Source organism: Arachis hypogaea, chromosome 11 (assembly GCF_003086295.3).
Source record: "Arachis hypogaea cultivar Tifrunner chromosome 11, arahy.Tifrunner.gnm2.J5K5, whole genome shotgun sequence".
NCBI classification, from domain to species: domain Eukaryota; kingdom Viridiplantae; phylum Streptophyta; class Magnoliopsida; order Fabales; family Fabaceae; genus Arachis; species Arachis hypogaea.
In genome coordinates this window covers 54,785,643-54,806,333 of record NC_092046.1, presented here as the reverse complement: position 1 = coordinate 54,806,333, position 20,691 = coordinate 54,785,643, and the positions used below count along the sequence as shown (strand labels likewise).

Genomic DNA, 20,691 nt, shown 5'->3' with positions numbered 1-20,691 from the left:
GTTCCATGATTGGGTGCAATTGCATATTTTCTATGATGGACTCTCTTATGAATCAAGGAAGGCTGTAGACCATTCATCAGGAGGTTCATTGAACAGGAAAAAGACTATGGAAGAGGCCATTGAAGTGATTGAGACAGTGGCTGAGAATGAGTACTACTATGCATCAGAAAGGCACAACACTAAGGGAGTCATGGAGCTGAACCATGTTGATACAATTCTAGCCCAAAACAAGGTGTTTGCCAAGCAACTAGCAGAGCTTACCAGGCAATTAGAAACAAAGCAAGTGGCTGCAATACACACACAAGATCAAGAGGAAGTAAGCATTGAAGGAGGTGATTGGGATGAGGCCAATTATGTGGGAAACCAACAAAGGCAATCATATGACCCACATTCCAACACTTACAACCCAGGCTGGAGAAACCACCCAAACTTTGGGTGGGGGAACCAACAAACCCAACCACAAAACCACAAACCTTACAACCACAACCAACATAACAATTCCACATACCAAAACTCCAACCAAAGATCATACCAAGCCACACAAAACACTTACCCCCAACCATCATATCATGGCCAAAATAATCAACCTACCCAACCTAATCCGAACCAACAATTTCAAGATCAATTAAACCGGATAGAAGGAATGCTTGCAACCATGAGCCAAGACATAACCGAATTGAAAGCTTTTAAGGAAGAAGTAAATTCTAACTTGCAAAACCAAGGAGCTGCCATCCAGAAGCTAGAAAATCAAATTTTGTATTTGACTAAGCAAGCCCCTGGGACAAGCGGCTCTCATGCTGCCAAGGCTATTGCAAGGGAAGAATGTAAGGCCATAACCCTCAGAAGTGGAAAGAATCTAAAGGAGATCTCAAAGGAAACCACAGAGGATGAAGCAAAGGAAAATGTGAAAGACAAAGAACAAGGACGATCTTTTACACCGTCTGCAACAAAAGAAAAAGAAAAAGAGGTCCTGAAGCCTTACACACCTAAAGCACCTTATCCTCAACGTTTGATGAAAAGTGAAAAGGATGGCCAATTCTCCAGGTTCTTGGAGATTTTCAAGAAGCTTCAAATCAACATTCCCTTTGCTGAGGCAATAGAGCAAATGCCACTCTATGCAAAATTCTTAAAAGAATTAATGACCAAGAAGAGAAGCTGGAGAAATGAGGAAACTGTGTTGTTAACTGAAGAATGCAGTGCCATCATTCAGCACAAATTGCCTCAGAAATTGAAGGACCCAGGCAGTTTCCAAATCCCCTGCATCATAGGAGAAGTCATGGTGGAGAAGGCCTTGTGTGACTTAGGGGCCAGCATCAATTTGATGTCGCTAACAATGATGAGAAGAATGAAGATTGAGGAAGCCAAACCAACAAGAATGGCCCTCCAATTGGCAGATCGAACTTTTAAATTCCCTCATGGGATAGTTGAGGATTTGTTGGTGAAAGTGGGAGAATTTATATTTCCTGCTGATTTTGTGGTGTTAGATATGGAGGAAGAAGCCAAAGCTTCAATAATTCTGGGAAGACCCTTCCTAGCTACTGCTGGAGCCATCATAGATGTACAAAAGGGTGAACTCACTCTTAGACTACATGATGAGAAATTGGTGTTTAATGTATTCAAGGGAATGAGCTATCCATCAGAATCACTAAGGGAATGCATGAGGGTTGATGTAGTGGACATTGCAGTACAAGAAACTTTTGAGGAAACAATAAAGGAAGTGGCAGAGGAGGAGTTCACCAAGGATATTGAAGTTAGTGATATCAAGGGTGCTGACACAACCATGCTAAGCATGCCAGAGAGAGTGAAAGAAGAAAAGGAAGCACCAAAACCTGAGCTCAAAGCATTGCCCCCTAATCTCAAGTATGCATACTTGGGTAGTGATGAGAGTCACCCTGTTATCATTAGCTCTGCCCTTAGCCAAGAACAGGAAGAAGAATTGATCAAGGTGCTGCAAACTCATCAAGATGCCATTGGATGGACCCTAGCTGATTTGAAGGGGATAAGTTCATCCATATGCATGCATAAAATCTTGTTAGAAGAGGATGCTAGACCCTCCATTCAAGCTCAGAGAAGATTGAATCCCGTCATGAAAGAAGTGGTACAAAAGGAAGTCAGGAAGTTATGGCAGGCAGGGGTAATCTACCCCATTTCTGATAGCCCATGGGTTAGTCCCATCCATGTAGTTCCCAAGAAAGGTGGCATAACTGTGGTGCCAAATGAGAAGAACGAACTCATACCCACAAGAACCGTCACTGGGTGGAGGATGTGCATAGACTACAGGAAGCTCAATGAAGCCACCAGAAAGGATCATTTCCCACTCCCATTCATGGATCAGATGCTTGAAAGGCTTGCCGGACATGCTTACTATTGCTTCTTGGACGGATATTCAGGCTACAACCAAATAGTAGTTGATCCTAGTGATCAAGAGAAAACATCATTTGTTTGTCCATATGGAGTTTTTGCTTATAGACGCATGCCCTTTGGATTGTGCAATGCACCTGCCACTTTCCAAAGATGCATGCTGTCCATCTTTTCGGACATGATTGAAAAATTTATTGAGGTCTTCATGGACGATTTTTCTGTGTTTGGGGATTCTTTTCCCAGCTGCCTACACCACCTTGCCTTGGTGCTTAAGAGGTGCCAAGAGACTAACCTAGTATTAAACTGGGAAAAGTGTCATTTCATGGTCACAGAAGGAATAGTCCTTGGCCACAAAATCTCTAATAGAGGCATGGAGGTGGACAGAGCTAAGGTGGAAATCATTGAAAAACTACCTCCACCAAGTAATGTCAAGGCAGTTAGGAGTTTTTTGGGACACGCTGGTTTTTACAGAAGGTTTATTAGAGACTTTTCTAAAATAGCCAAACCTTTGAGTAACTTGCTTGTCTCTGATACACCCTTTGTATTTGATAAAAATTGCATGCTAGCCTATGAACTTTTGAAGCAAAAACTTTCCTCTGCACCTATCATTGCCCCACCTGATTGGAACTTACCTTTTGAACTGATGTGTGATGCATCAGACCTTGCTATTGGGGCAGTGTTAGGACAAAGGAAAGACAATTTGGTACATGTGATTTATTATGCCAGTAAAGTCTTGAATGCTAACCAAAGGAATTACACAACCACTGAAAAAGAACTCTTGGCAATAGTCTTTGCATTTGACAAATTTAGATCCTATCTCATTGGATCTAAAGTCATTGTCTTCACTGATCATTCAGCTTTAAAATATTTACTTGCTAAACAAGAATCTAAACCAAGACTTATTAGATGGGTTCTTTTGTTGCAGGAATTTGACATTGAAATCAAAGACAAGAAGGGTGTAGAGAACAAGGTGGCAGACCATTTATCAAGGATACCATGTGAAGAAGGAAGCACACAAAGCACACATATAAATGAGTACTTTCCTGATGAACAACTCATGGTAATTCACAAAGCACCCTGGTTTGCAGACATAGCAAACTTCAAGGCCACTGGGAGTTTACCGTTGGAATTTAACAAACATCAAAGGAAGAAATTGGTAAATGATGCCAAATACTTCATCTGGGACGAACCATACTTGTTCAAAAAATGTTCCGATGGCATACTCAGAAGATGCATATCCGAGGAAGAAGGAAGGGAAGTCTTATGGGACTGCCATGGCTCCACTTATGGAGGGCATTTTGCAGGAGAAAGAACAGCAGCTAAGGTGTTGCAGTGTGGTTTTTATTGGCCCACTATCTTCAAAGATGCAAAAGAATTAGTGAAGCACTGCCATGAATGCCAGAAAGCGGGGAACCTGCCAAGAAGAAATGAAATGCCACAACAATTCATTCTGGAACTTGAATTGTTTGATGTATGGGGGATAGATTTCATGGGACCATTTCCCTCCTCATACTCAAATAATTACATTCTTGTGGCAGTAGACTATGTCTCCAAATGGGTTGAAGTAATAGCAACTCCAACCAATGATAATAAGGTAGTCATGAACTTCCTCAGAAAACACATTTTTTGCCGTTTTGGGGTTCCAAGAGCAATCATCAGTGATGGAGGAAGCCACTTCTGCAACAAACCATTAGAGGCATTGCTTCTAAAATATGGAGTCAAACACAGGGTAGCCACACCATACCATCCACAAACAAGTGGGCAAGCCGAAATATCTAACAGAGAACTCAAAAGGATCCTGGAAAAGACTGTGGGAACTTCAAGGAAGGACTGGTCGATTAAGCTAGATGATGCTCTTTGGGCATATAGGACAGCTTTCAAAACACCAATTGGAATGTCTCCTTACCAACTAGTATACGGAAAAGCTTGCCATTTGCCACTGGAGTTGGAGCACAAGGCATACTGGGCCTTGAAACTTTTGAACTTGGACAGCAAAGCTGCTGGAGAAAGAAGGATGTTGCAAATTCAAGAGTTGGAAGAATTCAGAGCTGAAGCTTATGAGAATGCCAAAATTTACAAAGAAAGAACAAAGAAGAAGCATGACAGCAACATAGCCCCAAGGAAATTTGAAGAAGGACAAAAAGTATTGCTCTACAATTCTAGGCTGAAGCTATTTCCAGGGAAGCTAAAATCAAGGTGGTCTGGACCATTCCTTGTCACCAAGGTCTCCAAATATGGACAAGTAGAAATCATGGAAGAAAAGTCACAACGAACCTTCATTGTGAACGGTCAAAGACTCAAACATTACTTGGGAGATGTGGAGGAGAAGGACAAAGTTAAATATCACCTCAACTGAGGAAGCTGACCGTCAAGCTAATGATGTTAAAGAAGCGCTTGTTGGGAGGCAACCCAACCTGAGGTAATACCTTGTTGCTGTTTCTTTTATTTGTTTCAATAAAAAGGGTGAAGTAGTTTCTGTGCATTGCAAAGAATTAAGTTTGGTGTTTCACACCAAACAATGAATTCATGGATCAATAATTCAAAGGGGAATGTGTGACTCTAAGTTTGGTGTTCCACCATAAAGATCAACTGAACACAACAACCTTTGAATTATATGAAAGGAACAACCATTCTAAGCAGTCACAGAAATGCTTAAAACCCTTAGTAGCAACTTCATTCCAAGAGAACTCAAGGATTCAAAGAACAGAGAAGTAAGTGGGAGACTAAGTTTGGTGTTCACACACCAACCTAAGACTCCGATACTTACCCACACATAGTTGAGCTAACCACTCAAGTGCTTGAGAAGCAAGCAACTTCATCACTCTTTGCAGGAAAAGAAACAAGAATCTTAAAGCATGAAGCAACATTTAGGAGAAGAAGGAGAAATCAAATTGTTTCCTGACAACAAAGAGAAAACAAGGAATTTCACAAGGTGGTATTGTTCCTTGATAATTCTTTAAAAAGGGCAAACAAAAGCATGCGTGTTCTGGTTTAAACTGTAAATGTTGAATCTTTCTGTTATGTGGAGTTTTTTTTAGTATGAGTGTCTGTTTATTGCTTTGAATAAAGTGAATGCCTAGATGTTTGGATATAACTTCACCTTCTTAAACGAGTGCTTGCCATGCTTGTTCTGTTTCCAAAAATAAAAGAAAAGTTTGAACAAAAGTAACTTGGCTAAATTAGTGACAAATCAAGTAGAATTAAGTGGTGGTATGCATGCTTGATTGTTTAGTCAGATCACTAGAATTAGAGTGTAGAATTATCATTCTTTGTGTAGAAATTGAAAACTGTCTATGGATCTTGATGAATAAATGTCTTTGGCCATGAAAAAGAAAGAAAAAGAAGAAGAAAAAGCCACTGAAAAAGGGCAACCAAAAAGCAAAAAAATTGAGAAAATAAGCTAGGTACCAATGGTTTGAACTTCTGAGACAAATGCCTGTGGTGTTTATGTATTAAGGATATGCTTGGATGAATAGGTTCTGAGGAGTGTTTCAACACTTGGTAACTTGGGTTAACTAACCCGGGATTATCAACCAAAAGTCCATTATCAAGAGCAACCTAAATACAAAACATTTAGTCACACAAAGAGGTGCTGGGCACCAATGTCTCAAGAAGAAATGTGAACTAAAATGCCTAAAGTGGATATGTGTAGTGCACTGATAAGAAAAAGAAAATGCCAAAGGCTTGTGCAACACATGACACTAAGCAAACAAGGAGCAAAAGAAGCTCTAAGAAAAAGAAAAGAAAAACAAAGAAGAGAAAAGTGCCAAAGACATAAAAATAACAAGAGGCCATAGCAGTGTTTGATGGATGCAATGAAAAAGTGATAATCTTACCTGATAAGTATGAAAAAGTGATGCTGCAACTTTCTGCATAAAACCCTTCTGAGGAACTTCAAATGCTTGCTAATATAGCCAATGTAATTGCTTTCTGTTTCATACTTTCTTCTTAAATAACTCAGGACTTGCTTAGGGACAAGCAAGTATTAAGTTTGGTGTTGTGATGCCAAGGCATCTTAGGCTAGTTTCACTAGCATTTTTCTGTTAGTTTTAGTTGTTTTATGCATTTTCTTGAGCTTAAAGCAACCAAAAATGGTTAAATGAAGAACAAAGCAATGAACCATCCAAACAATATGATTTTGATGCAAATTCCATGAGTTTTAGTTATATTACTTGAATGCTATGAATGGAAGATTTCTCATGAAATTTTGCAAGACTTTGATGTATTTGTTTGGATGATTTCAGGGAAGAAGAGGCTAAGCAAGGAAGCAACAAAATCAATAAAGGAAGCTTGAATATCACATGTGGAGTTTAAGTTCCAGTTTAAGCCTAAACTGGAGCTTAAACGCCAGAATCATGAAGGCTAAGGAATGCTGGAATTGAAGTTTAACCTCCAGTTTAACCTTAAACTGGAGGTTAAACGCCAGAATGGAAAGTCTCACCAAAGAAGCATGCCCACGTTTAACCTCCAGTTTGACCTTAAACTGGAGGTTAAACGCCAGAATGAGAATGCCACTCAGCAAGGAGTCCACGTTTAACCTCCAGTTTAACCTTAAACTGGAGGTTAAACGCCAGAAGTGGGAATAGCACCAGGGAGCCATTTCCACGTTTAAGCTCCAGTTTGACCTCAAACTGGAGCTTAAACGTGTTCGACAGCCTTTCTCCTCCAGGGTTGCTCTCTCCATTTCCACGTTTAACCTCTAGTTTGACCTCAAACTGGAGGTTAAACGTGTTCGACACCTCCAGGGCTACCATTCTAAGCTTCCACGTTTAACCTCCAGTTTGACCTCAAACTGGAGGTTAAACGTGTTCGACCTCCAGGATGCCTCCTTCCTTTTCCACGTTTAACCTCCAGTTTAACCTTAAACTGGAGGTTAAACGTGTTCGACCTCCAGAGCTGCCCTTCCTTTATCCACGTTTAAGCTTCAGTTTAACCTTAAACTGAAGCTTAAACGTGTTCGACTACATTACTCTCCAGGGCTGCCTTCTTCCATTTCCACGTTTAAGCTTCAGTTTAACCTTAAACTGAAGCTTAAACGTGCTTCTACAAAAAGGCTCACTGGAAGTATCTGGCGTTTAAGCTGCAGTTTAAGCTTAAACTGCAACTTAAACGCCACTCTTGGAAAAGGTTTCTGGACCAAAAATATTGTGGTTAAGTTAGTAATTGAGCACAAACATTAACTTAAACTTATTCTGGTATGAAACCCAATTGAATATCATGGTTTATGGGATTGGGCCTGAAGGATTGATGAGTTTGAAATCTCAATTTATTGAGTCATGTGTCATTATTTGATTATCACTAAGTTGGCTCAATGAATGTTACAGAATTTGGATCAACAGCCTCATCAAGATTATGGATCATAAACCCAAGGCAAAAGGAAAGCATGGAGAGGCCTCAAAGCCCAAGAAACACAACAGAAGCTCAATATAGAAAGTGTATAAATAGGATAGAATTTAAGTTAGAAAGGGACCTTTTACTTTTACCTTCACTTTTAGCTAGTTTTCATATCTTTGTAATTGAATTCAGAGCTATGACTCACTAAACCCCCTTTCATTGGGTTAGGGAGCTCTATTGTAATTCAATGAATCAATAATAGTTTATCTTCTTCTTCAATCTTTTCTCTTGAATTTTGTTAGAAAGCTTCTCGATCTAATTCCATTGGGTAGTTGTCTTGGGAAAGAAACTACCCATAATTGGGATCCTTCGGAACCTTGGGAAAGGAATGGAGGATTCATGCTAGAGAAGCTTTCTCACAGTGAATTGGATTGGGGTTTGGATGGATATTGTGACATGTAATCCTACCAAATTGTGGTTCATGAAACTGTGTGGTATAATCAGTGATCGAACATCATCTCTTTTTATGAACACTTAAACCAAGGGATTGGGAATTTGTTCATTTTTAGAGAGTATTGGTGAGCCAAGGGATTGGGATCCAATCATATAAGATTGCCAAGCAAAATTCAATGAACGCATTGCTTGAGGAAGAGATAAACATGTTTTGATTCGGAGATCTCAATATCTTCTATAACCCAATGAATCCCCCAATTCTGATTTCCATCTTCTCTTTACATTCTGCAACTCCATTCATGCAATCAACCCCCATTCCCTTTTAATTTCAGCAATTTAGTTTCTGCTCTTTAATTCATGCAATTTAAGATTCCGCCATTTAATTTTTTTGTCATTTATTTTTCCCGCCAATTTTACATTCCGCAATTCTCATCTCAAATCTTGATTCCGCTCAACTAGAACACACTTCTAATCCGAATTGCTCACTCAACCAATCCTTGTGGGATTCGACCTCACTCTATTGTGAGTTTTTACTTGACGATAACCGGTGCACTTGCCGGAAGGAATTTTGCCGATCGTGCAATTTCCTAAATCGTAGCATAACTAGTTTATGCGCATCACCAGAGCCAGAGAACATGCAGAAACGAAAACAACATTCATTCTACACAATTTTAGTTTTTAGATCTAGTTTTACCCCTCCTCTAGGTTTTCTCTCTACACATTCGTAGTTCTTAGGATTTTTATTTTCTATTGCTCTTTGCATTGGGATATTGAGAAGAGTTATTACCTCATCAAGACTTCGTCATTCTAGTTCGTTTTCTTTACTTGGCTTTACTCTTCCATGTCCTTTAATTTATTCACTTTCACTATTGGACTATTTTAGAATTTATTAATACAAGAATTACTTTTATTTTTAATTGATTCCTTTGAGTTTTATTTATCATGTCTTTCTTTAATTCCCTTTCCTATGTTATGAGTTCTACATTCACAATGAGCGAGTAGTTCCCTAACTTGATGGGGAGTTGATTGAAAGGAACCCTTGAGTTGGAATGCTCAAAGGAGAAATTGTAATTGGGTTTATTGTTGGATTGCTCTCTAGTCACTAACGTCAGTCCTTCCAAATAAGCGGATTGGGACTTGTGAATAAAAACAGCATTCCAACTTGTTTGACTTTTTCTTACCTAGTAAGGGATAACTAAACAGAACAACCTTCAATTATCAATTAATCTTGAGAGTACTGCAGCAAGAATAGGGCTTCCAACTAATCTACTCCCAGTCAAGGCTTTTATTTAAATTACTTAATTTCTCCAATTTAATTTCCTGTTTATTCAACTCAAACTCTTTTTTTGAAAACATCTGATTAATAAAATAGCACACCTTTCTACAACTCGTTGGGAGACGACCTGGGATTCATACTCCCAGTATTTTAATTTTAATTTTTATGACAACCCTTCTAAATTGATAAGCGGATTTCTGGTTGGTTAAGAACTATTCTTGCAACGCATATCTTATAACAATTCTTAACTCGCCAATTTCCGCCACGTCACTGAGTCACAATCTGAAAAGGTTCACCCAGTTATGTGTCTGTGGCATTTATGTATCCGGTGGTAATACTGGAAAATAAAGTTCTTAGGGCCACGGCCAAGACTCATAAAGTAGCTGTGTTCAAGAATCAACGTACTGAACTAGGAGAATCAATAACACTATCTAAATTCTGAGTTCCTATAGATGCCAATCGTTCTAAACTTCAAAGGATAAAGTGAGATGCCAAAACTGTTCAGAGGCAAAAAGCTACGAGTCCCGCTTATCTAATTGGAGCTAATTTTCATTGATATTTTGGAATTTATAGTATATTCTCTTCTTTTTATCCTCTTTTATTTTCAGTTGCTTGGGGACAAGCAACAATTTAAGTTTGGTGTTGTGATGAGTGGATAATTTATACGCTTTTTGGCATTATTTTTAGGTAGTTTTTAGTATAATTTAATTAGTTTTCAAGCAAAATTCACATTTCTAGACTTTACTATGAGTTTGTATGTTTTTCTGTGATTTCAGATATTTTCTGGCTGAAATTGAGGGACCTGAGCAAAATCTGATTCAGAGGCTGAAAAAGGACTGCAGATGCTGTTGGATTCTGACCTCCCTACACTTGAAATGGATTTTCTGGAGCTATAAAAATCCAAATAGTGTGCTCTCAATTGCGTTGGAAAGTAGACATCCACGGATTTCCAGCAATATATAATAGTCCATACTTTGCCCGAGTTTTGATGATGCAAACTGGCATTCAAACGCCAACTTCCTGCCCTATTCTGAAGTTAAACGCCAGAAATAGGTTACAAATCAGAGTTAAATGCCACAAATAGGCTGCAACCTGGCGTTTAACTCCAAGAGAAGCCTCTACACGTGTAAAGCTCAATGCTCAACCCAAGCACACACCAAGTGGGCCCCGGAAGTAGATTTCTGCACTATCTGCACTTAGTTACTTATTTTCTGTAACCCTAGCTACTAGTTTAGTATAAAAACAAAATTTAGAGACTTACTATGTACCTCATGACATTTTCTACACTTCACATTGTATTTCTGACGGAATGAGTCTCTAAACCCCATGATTGGAGGGAGGAGCTTTGTTGTGTTTCGATGAATTAATTCAATTACTACTGTTTTTCATTCAATCACGCTTGTTTCTATTCTAAGATATTCACTCGCACTTCATCCTGATGAATGTGATGATCTGTGACACTCATCATCATTCTCACCTATGAACGCGTGCCTGACAACTACCTCCGTTCTATCTGCATTAGCTTGAGTGTGTATCTCTTAGCCTCCTGGTTCACGATCAGAGTCTTCATGGTATAGGCTAGAACTATTGGCGGCCATTCCTGAGATCCAGAAAGTCTAAATCTTGTCTGTGGTATTCCGAGTAGGATTTGGGAAGGGATGACTATGACGAGCTTCAAAATCGCAAGTGTTGGGCATAGTGACAGACGCAAAAGAATCAATGGATTCTATTCCAACATGAGTGAGAACCGACAGATGATTAGCCGTGCGGTGACAGCACATTTGGACCATTTTCACTGAGAGGATAGATGGTAGCCATTGACAATGGTGATCCACCAACATACAGCTTGCCATGGAAGGAGACCTGCGTGCGTGAAGAAGAAGACAGTAGGAAAGCAGAGATTCAGAAGACAGAGCATCTCCAAAACCTCAATCTGTTCTCCATTACCGCATAACAAGTATTATTTATTTTATGTTAATTACTTCTCATAAACCCAACCATTTTTATTATTAATTTCCTGACTAAGAATTACAAAATAACCATAGCTTGCTTCAAGCCGACAATCTCCGTGGGATCGACCCTTACTCACGTAAGGTATTACTTGGATGACCCAATGCACTTGCTGGTTAGTGGTACGAGTTGTGAAAAGTGTGATTTACAATTCATGCATGATGCCAGGGCATTCTGGCCAGTTTCACTGACCTTTTCTTTATGGTTTTAAGGTAGTTTCATGCACTTTCTAAGGTAACAATAAAGAAAAGGTCCAGCACGACAATTTCGCAATTAGGGCAGTGTTAGGACAGAGGAAAGATAACTTGGTCCATGTGATATACTATGCCAGCAAAGTCCTCAATGATACTCAAAGAAACTATACCACTACTGAAAAGGAGTTGCTGGCAATAGTTTTTGCATTTGACAAGTTTAGATCATACCTCATTGGCCTAAAGAAAACTACCTTAGGTTGGGTTGCCTCCCAATGAAGCGCTCTTTTAGCGTCGCTAGCTCGACGATTTCTCCATCAGTTGAGATGATATTTCATTTTGGGGCTTTCCCCCATGTTGCCCATGTAGTGCTTGAGCCTTTGTCCGTTCACAGTGAACGTCCTCCTTGAACTTTCCTCCATGATTTCTATGTGTCCATATAGCGAGACCTTTGTGACAAGAAAAGGTCCTGACCACCTTGACTTGAGTTTCCCAGGGAAAAGTCTTAATTTGGAGTTCTAGAGGAGCACTTGCTGTCCTTTCTCGAAGCTCCTGGGTGTTAGATGGACGTCGTGCCTTTTCTTTGCCTTTTCTTTGTAAATTTTGGCATTTTCATAGGCTTAGATCTGAATTCCTCCATTTCCTGCAGCTGTAAGACCCTCTTTTCACCAGCAGCAACACTATCAAAATTTAGTAGCTTGAGAGCCCAGAGGGCTTTGTGTTCCAACTCCAATGGTAAATGACAGGCCTTTCCATACACCAGTTGATATGGGGACATCCCGATTGGTGTTTTGAATGCCGTTCTGTATGCCCAAAGAGCATCATCCAGCTTTTTTGACCAATCCTTTCTTGATGCTCCTACAGTCTTTTCCAGGATCCTTTTTAGCTCTCTGTTAGATATCTCGGTTTGCCCACTGGTTTGGGGTGGTAAGGTGTGGCAACCTTGTGTTTCACTCCGTATCGTAGGAGGAGAACTTCTAGTGGTCTGTTACAAAAATGGCTCCCTCCATCATTGATGAGTGCTCGTGGGACTCCGAACCGGCTAAAGATGTTCTTTCTGAGGAAGTTCATAACCACTTTGTTGTCATTCGTTGGGGTTGCAATAGCCTCTACCCACTTGGAAATGTAATCCACTGCTACCAAGATGTACTTGTTTGAATATGAGGTTGGGAATGGTCCCATGAAATCGATTCCCCACACATCAAACAGTTCCAGTTCTAGGATGAAATTTTGTGGCATCTCATTTCTTTTGGGTAGGTTTCCAGCTCTTTAACATTCATTGCAGTTCTTTACTAGTTCTTTGGCATCCTTGAATAGGGTGGGCCAAAAGAATCCGCTTTGTAACACCTTGGCCGCAGTTCTATCCCCTCCAAAATGGCCTCCATAGCACGAGCCGTGGCAGTTCCACAAGACCTCTCGTCCCTCTTCTTCCGAAACACATCTTCTCAGGATTCCATCTGAACACTTCTTGAAGAGATATGGTTCATCCCAAACAAAATACTTTGCGTCATTGATGAGCTTTCTTTTTTTATGTTTGTTGATTTCTGGAGGTAAAGCCCCAGTTGCCTTAAAATTGGAAATATCTGCAAACCAGGGTACTCTGTGAATCGTCATCAACTGTTCATCTGGGAAGAACTCATTTACATTTGTATCATGTGTTCCTCTTTTATCATGAGGGATTCTGGATAGGTAATCTGCTACCTTGTTCTCCACTCCTTTCTTGTCTCTGATTTCAATATTGAATTCCTGCAACAATAAGATCCATCTTATTAGTCTTGGTTTTGATTCTTGCTTGGCAAATAAATATTTAAGTGCTGTGTGGTCTGTGAAGACAATCACTTTGGCACCAATGAGGTATGATCTAAACTTGTCAAATGCAAAAACTATTGCCAGCAACTCCTTTTCAGTAATGGTATAGTTTCTTTGAGTATCATTGAGGACTTTGCTGGCATAGTATATCACATGGACCAAGTTATCTTTCCTCTGTCCTAACACTGCCCCAATTGCGAAATCAGATGCATCGCACATCAGTTCAAATGGTAAATTCCAATTAGGTGGGGAAATGATAGGGGCAGAGGATAGCCTCTTTTCAAGTTTTCGAATGCTAGCATGCACTTCTCATCAAAGATAAATGGTGTATCAGATACAAGGAGATTGCTTAAAGGCTTGGCTATCTTTGAAAAATCTTTAATAAACCTTCTGTAAAAGCCAGCATGTCCTAGAAAACTCCTAATTGCCTTAACATCACTTGGTGGGGGTAATTTTTCAATGAGTTCCACTTTAGCTCTGTCCACCTCAATGCCTTGGTTAGAAACCTTATGGCCAAGAACTATTCCTCCTGTCACCATAAAGTGACATTTCTCCCAGTTCAAAACCAAATTAGTCTCTTGACATCTTTTCAATACCAGGGCCAGGTGATTTAGGCAATTAGGAAAGGAATCTCCGAATACTGAGAAGTCATCCATAAAGACTTCGATGAATTTTTCTATCATATCTGAGAAAATGGAGAGCATGCAGCGTTGGAAAGTATTGATGCTAGTTTCACTGACCTCATCTCTATCTGCTTTGTTTAATTTCAATAAATTGGCATATGATTACATTCTAAGTTTGGTGTTGCCCAGCAACAATTTGTTTTCAATCTTTCTGGATGATTGCATCAAATCAAAAATGAAAGTGTCACACTAAGATTCTAAGTTTGGTATGCCACGTATTTTCTATGCAAGTTATTCAGCAACACTACTTGTCTGCATAATCATAATGCCTTTGCAGTGTTATCTTTCTTTTAGTTAGACAATTTTATTTTTCTCTTTACTTTAGTCATTTCGGTATTTTTAATGCTTTCATTTATTTTGCTCCTTAACTGTTTTTGTTAATACCTCACCAAGAAATCCTTATTCATGACAGATTCTTGGCTTGGTGATTGTATTTAACATATAACAGTTTCATTTGCTTAGTTTTAGTTCAAATAAATGGACATGTGATTGCATTCAAAGTTTGGTATTGCTATGCAAAAAAAAATTATTTCTAATCTTTATTGGATACTTGCATCAATTCCAAGTGAAAGTATCACACTAAGTTTGGTGTGCCACTATCTTTTATGCAATGTATGATGCACACCCTTCTTATTTTTACAATCGCAATGTCTCTGTTTCCTGTGCCTTCACTGTTATTTTTTATTTTGCTTGCTTAAACACATGTACCACTAACATTTTTATTGTATAAGACATTCATGGTCCATTTTAGACCCCATCACCATTGTTCTAATTGTTGCTTGAGGATAAGCAAGCATTCTGAGTTTGGCATGGGAAGGGAAAGAATAGAAGGAAAAGGACAACAACAGGGAAGATGAACTACAAGGTTGTAACACTCCTTTCTCCTCCTACTTACTTCAAGCACTGAAAATTGCATGATTGTCTTTATCTTCTTTGTATGCATGTGTTTTATGAATAAGCATAGTTTGATTACTGATTTTTAACATCTTGCTGTGATATTATGACTACCAACTTGAGTTTTGTGAGTTCAAAAGCAATAAAGTATCATGATCATAAACAAACAAGGGACTAAAGAAGAATTTAGCATGAGCATACAAGTATTGGAAGGCTAGTATGATTAATTGTTTCTCAATTGCATTAGATTTTATTCAATTGAAGTTTTTATCTATGACATTTTATGAAATTTTTGAAATCATGAAAACCTTGAAGAAGCAAATGCAGTTAAGGCAAGAAAAGCAAAAGGAAAAGAATGAGAAAGCTGAAGGCTCTGAGTACCAATGACAATTCAATTGTCAAGTACTTGTGGTGTTTGTGTATCAGGTAAAAAGCTTGAAAACAAAACACTTAGGGTCAAGGCTAGGCACAAGTGCAAATGCACTCCCTCAAAGCTCAAGGCTCTGAGCATCAATGATTAGAGAGTCAAGAAAAGAAACAAATAAGCTTAAAGAAGTCCTCTAATTAAATGCTTGTGGTGCTTATGTATCAAGTGGTAATACTTGAAAACAAAGCATTTAGAAGACGTAGCTTTGTTATCAACTCATAGGGCAAAAAACCGCAAAGGATAAGCTAATAAAAAAATGAAAAGCTTGTTTCAAGGAAGAAATATAAAGAAAAGATTTCATAAAATGAGCTAGATAGAAGCATCAATCATTTACATTTCTTTTGTGATTGTGGCATGCATAGAAAACTAGCCAACTATGAACATCAAATTGCTATTCTTCTCACCTTGGTTTGTCAAAATTTACTGCATGATTCTTTTCTTGCTTGGGGACAAGCAAGGTTTAAGTTTGGTGTTGTGATGACATGTCATCATGTCATGTTTTTCTATGCTTTTTCATACAAGAAATTGATGATTAGTGCTTAAATATTGAATGCTTTTGTGCTTAAATGGCATATTTCTTTGATCTTTTAATTTTATAAACTTTATAGGAAATAAGTAGAAAAAGAAGCAAAAAGCACAAAATAAGCTAAAAAGGAAAAAAAAGGAATTCTGGGGCACATTTTGGAGCTTGGGCACACTTTGGAGCCTTAGGCCACGCTTTTAAAAGCGTGGCCCATGATTTAAACAAAGAAAAGGCCCTTGGCGCAAAAATGTCACGACGCGCACGCGTACAAGACGCGCACATCGGGCAAGGAATTTTGAAGAACCACGCGTATGCGTGCATAACGCGTACGCGTGGAAATGACTAGTATTCATTTGCACAGAGAACGCTTCGTTCACTAAGCCAGCATTTTCAGGCAAGTTAAAATTTGGAGGCAAAGTTATGCAAACGACGCGCACGCGTGCTTGACGCGCACGCGTCGACAGTGCACTTGGGACAAAGCACGCGCACACGTGGCTGGCGCTGAAGCTTGAATTGGGATTTTGCTACCCACGCACACGCGTGCATGACGCGCACGCATGGAGTAGCGTTCACTAAGCTAACGTAGCGCTCGATAAGAAAATGCTATCAACGACACGTACACTTGAAAGGAGCGCGCGAGCTTTGGGACCTAAAGATTGATAATGACTCGATGGGCCAGATTGCCAAAGCACGCGTAAGCATGAAAGGCGCGTACGCGTGGAAAGCCCAAAATGCAAAAAGCATGCGCACGCGCAGAGGACGCGTACGCGTGGGTGCAAAAGCGTTCCACTCACTTAATGAACGCTACGCTCTCCTGGAAGCATCACCTCTGCCCAATTTATCTTATTCCAAGCCCAAGTGAACTTCAAAGCAAGCAGAGCCCATTTTCATCACTCAAAGGCACAAGAAATAGTTAGAATAGGAATTTTATTTGAATTGTAATTTGTTTCAATTTTAATTTCATTTTCATTTTGTAAAGCCTATATAAAGGCATCAGTTTCATTTCAGAGAAGAGGGAGAGCGCACAGTAGGAGTAGGAGTAGAATAGAAGGCTTAGGCTGGAGGATTAGAGACTCCGATCTCTCTTGGAGGATTAGAGACTCCAGAGAGCTTAGCATAGTTTGATACACTCTTATCTTTCTGCATTTGTTACATTTCATTATTGAATTCAATTTAAATTTTTCTGCAATTCTATTCCTCTACAATTTTCATTTGAGTTTGCTGTGATCTGAATTTACTTTTCATGCAATTTAAATCTTCTGCAATTGTTCTGAGTTCTGAATTACTACTTCCTTTAATTTCCCTGCACCCAACTCCCTTTACATTTGCTGCAATTTACATTTCTTGTTATTTAAGATTCTGTCAATTTACTTTCTGCAATTTAAATTCATTGCAATTTACTTTCTGCTAGTTCAATTTCACCCAATTCACAACTGATAGCTTGACTAAACTAATCACCTCACTAAAGTTTCTTGATCCATCAATCCCTATGGGATCGACCTCACTCTTGTGAGTTATTACTACTTGATGCGACCCGGTACACTTGCCGGTGAGTTTGTGTGCAATCATTTTTTCATTATCAAGAGGATTAAACATAGCAAATTTAAGGCCAAAGAATCATGTTTTCAATCATAGCACAAAATTAGGAAGGAAAATGTAAAACATCCGAATTCTATGAATAAGTGTGAGAATAGTGGATAAAATCTACTCAATTAGGCATAAGATGTACCACGAAATAGTGGTGCATCACTCATGCTTCCTCTCCTTTTGGTGCATCCTCAAGTAAGAGCACCTCCACTTTCTTTGGTAATTTGTAGCCATGGTACTTCTTCACTCTATGGCCATTCACCTTGAAGGTTGCCTCACTTTGAGGATCAATTAATTCCACCACAACATAGGACTTTACCTTCTTCACTTTGAAGGGCCCTTCCCATCTTGAACGAAGCTTTCCAGGCACGAATCTGAGCCTCGGGTTGTAGAGGAGGACTTCATCACCTTCTTGAAAATCTTTCTTCCGAATATGGTGATTATGAAATGCCTTAGTCTTCTCCTTGTAAATCCGAGCATTCTCATATGCCTCCATCCTGAGACATTCAAGCTCCTCCAGTTTCAATTTCTGGGCTACACCCACCTTGGTGATGTCCATGTTACACTGCTTCACCGCCCAATAGGCTTTATGCTCAATCTTCACTGGAAGGTGGCATGCCTTACCATAGACGACCCGAAAGGGGCTCATTCCTAACGGGGTCTTATAGGCCGTCCTGTATGCCCATAATGCATCTCCCAACCGAGAGCTCCAGTCCTTCCTTTGTGGATTCACCACTTTCTCCAAAATTCGCTTAATCTCCTAGTTGGACACTTCTGCTTGCCCATTCGTTTGGGGGTGATAGGTAGTTGAAACCTTGTGTGATATCCCATAGCGCTTCAGTAGTGCTTCTACCTTCCTGTTACAAAGTGAGAACCTTGGTCGCTCACGATTGCTCGTGGCGACCCATAGCGGCACACAATATTATTTCTAATGAAAGAAATCATGGCATTAGCGTCATCAAAGCGGGTAGGTATCACTTCCACCCACTTTGAGACGTAGTCAACCGCCAACAAAATATACAAATACTCACTTGAGTTAGGAAATGGCCCCATAAATTCTATGCCCATACATCAAAGATTTCACAAAATAACATCGGTTGCTGAGGCATTTCATCCCTTTAGGATGAATTTCCTGACTTCTGACATTGGTGACACGACACACAAAATTGGTTAGTATCCTTGAATAGTGTTGGCCACCAGAATCCACAATTCAACCTTTTTAGCCGTCTGTTGTTGGGCCAAAGTGGCCGCCACACTCGGATGAATGACAAGACTCAAGAATGGGTTGGATTTCGGATTCTGGGACACATCTACGAATTACTTGGTCTACTTCCCTCTTCCAAAAGTGAGGGTAATCCCAAATGTAATATTTGGAATCACTCCTCAACTTATCCCTTTGATGCTTTGAAAAGTTGGGAGGGAAAATCTTAGCAACCAAGTAGTTCGCCATAGGAGCAAACCAAGGAAAACTATCCGAAACAGCATGCAAACTATCCAAAGGGAATGAGTCATCAATCGAAAATGGGTCATATTTGAGATTTTCAAGGCAGCTTAGATGGTCTGCAACTAGATTTTGTGACCCACTTCGATCCCTAATCTCAATATCAAATTCTTGCAAGAGCAAGATCCAACGTATGAGCCTAGGTTTTGACACATTCTTAGTCAACAAATATTTTAAAGCTGTATGATCCATGTATATCACTATCTTGGAGCCTAGCAAGTAAGATCGAAATATATCCAATGCATGAACAATGGCTAAAATCTTTTTCTCAGTAGTGATATAGTTAGATTGTGTTGCATGCAATGTCTTTGAGGAGTAAGCAATGATATAAGGGAGCTTACCTTCGCGCTGTGCAAGCGCGGCACCTACGGCTGATTTGACGCGTCGCACATGATCTCGAATGGTTGCGTCCAGTTATGGCCCCTCACAATTGGTGCTGTGATAAGAGCTCTCTTCAACTCCTCAAATGCTTCCGCACAAGCACTATCAAACTCAAAGTCCACGTCCTTTTGGAGTAGGCGCGACAATGGCAATTCAATTTTTCTAAAATTCTTGATAAAGCGCCTATAGAATCCTGCATGCCCCAAAAAGAAATGGACCTCCCTCATAGATGAGGGCTGAGATAAACTGGTAATGACATCAACCTTGGCCGGGTCTACAGAAATGCCCTTATCAGAGACTACGTGTTCTAACACTATACCTTGTCTCACCATGAAATGACATTTTTTGAAATTTAAGACATGGTTAGTATCAACACACCTAGCTAAGACCTTGGCCAAGTTCTCCAAGAAACTATCAAATGAAGTCCCATGCACACTGAAGTCATCCATAAAGACTTCCAGACAACTCTCCATAAGATCAGAAAAGACACTAGTCATGTACCGCTGAAAAGTGGCGGGTGCATTGCATAGCCCAAATGGCATCCTTTTGTAGGCAAAGGTGCCAAAGGGACATCAGGAGCAATGTGAATCTGGAAGTAGCCAGTAAAACCATCAAGAAAGCAGTATGAGATTTACCCGCAAGTCGGTCTAACATCTGGTCAATGAATGGCAAAGGTTAGAGGTCTTTCCTTGTTGCGGCATTCAACCTCCTATAATCGATACACACCCGCCAAGCATTTTGCACTCTTGTGGTAACCACTTCACCATCTTCCTTTTTGACAGCAGTGATGCCCGATTTCTTTGGGAAAACTTGGACCGAACTCACCCATTCACTATCAGAAATCGGGTATATGATACCCACCTCAAGTAGCTTTGTGATTTCCTTTTTCACCATATCAAGGATAGTGGGGTTGAGTCTTCTTTGGGGTTGTCTAACCGGCCGAGCTCCTTCTTGGAGGAAGATACGATGCATGCACATACGTGGGTCAATTCTCACAATGTCGGCCAAGCTCCAACCGATTGCTTTCTTGTGCTTCCTTAGGACCTCTAGGAGCTTCTCCTCTTCTTGGCTAAAGAGCTCACTAGCAATAATGACCGGAAAATTTTGATTGTCCCCAAGGAATGCATACTTCAAATGAGAGGGGAGAGGCTTTAATTCACTTTTTACCTCAAGTCGAGGTTCCTTCTCACCAGGCTCATGGGATTCATTCTCAACAACTTTCCCTTGTTCACCCTCATGTTCATCCTTCTCCTCAACAATA

The 20,691-nt window shown here is 39.8% G+C and overlaps 1 protein-coding gene across 1 annotated transcript; it reads right to left on the bottom strand.

Annotated features, from left to right (window-relative positions):
• Positions 1 to 17,711: 17,711 nt before the first annotated feature.
• LOC112721376 (uncharacterized) lies at positions 17,712 to 19,927 on the bottom strand. Its single transcript, XM_025772446.1, has 2 exons — positions 19,809 to 19,927; positions 17,712 to 18,222 (listed from the first exon to the last, which is right to left on the bottom strand). The coding sequence occupies exons 1-2, from the start codon at positions 19,925 to 19,927 to the stop codon at positions 17,712 to 17,714; spliced, it is 630 nt and encodes a 209-aa protein (XP_025628231.1).
• Positions 19,928 to 20,691: the final 764 nt, after the last annotated feature.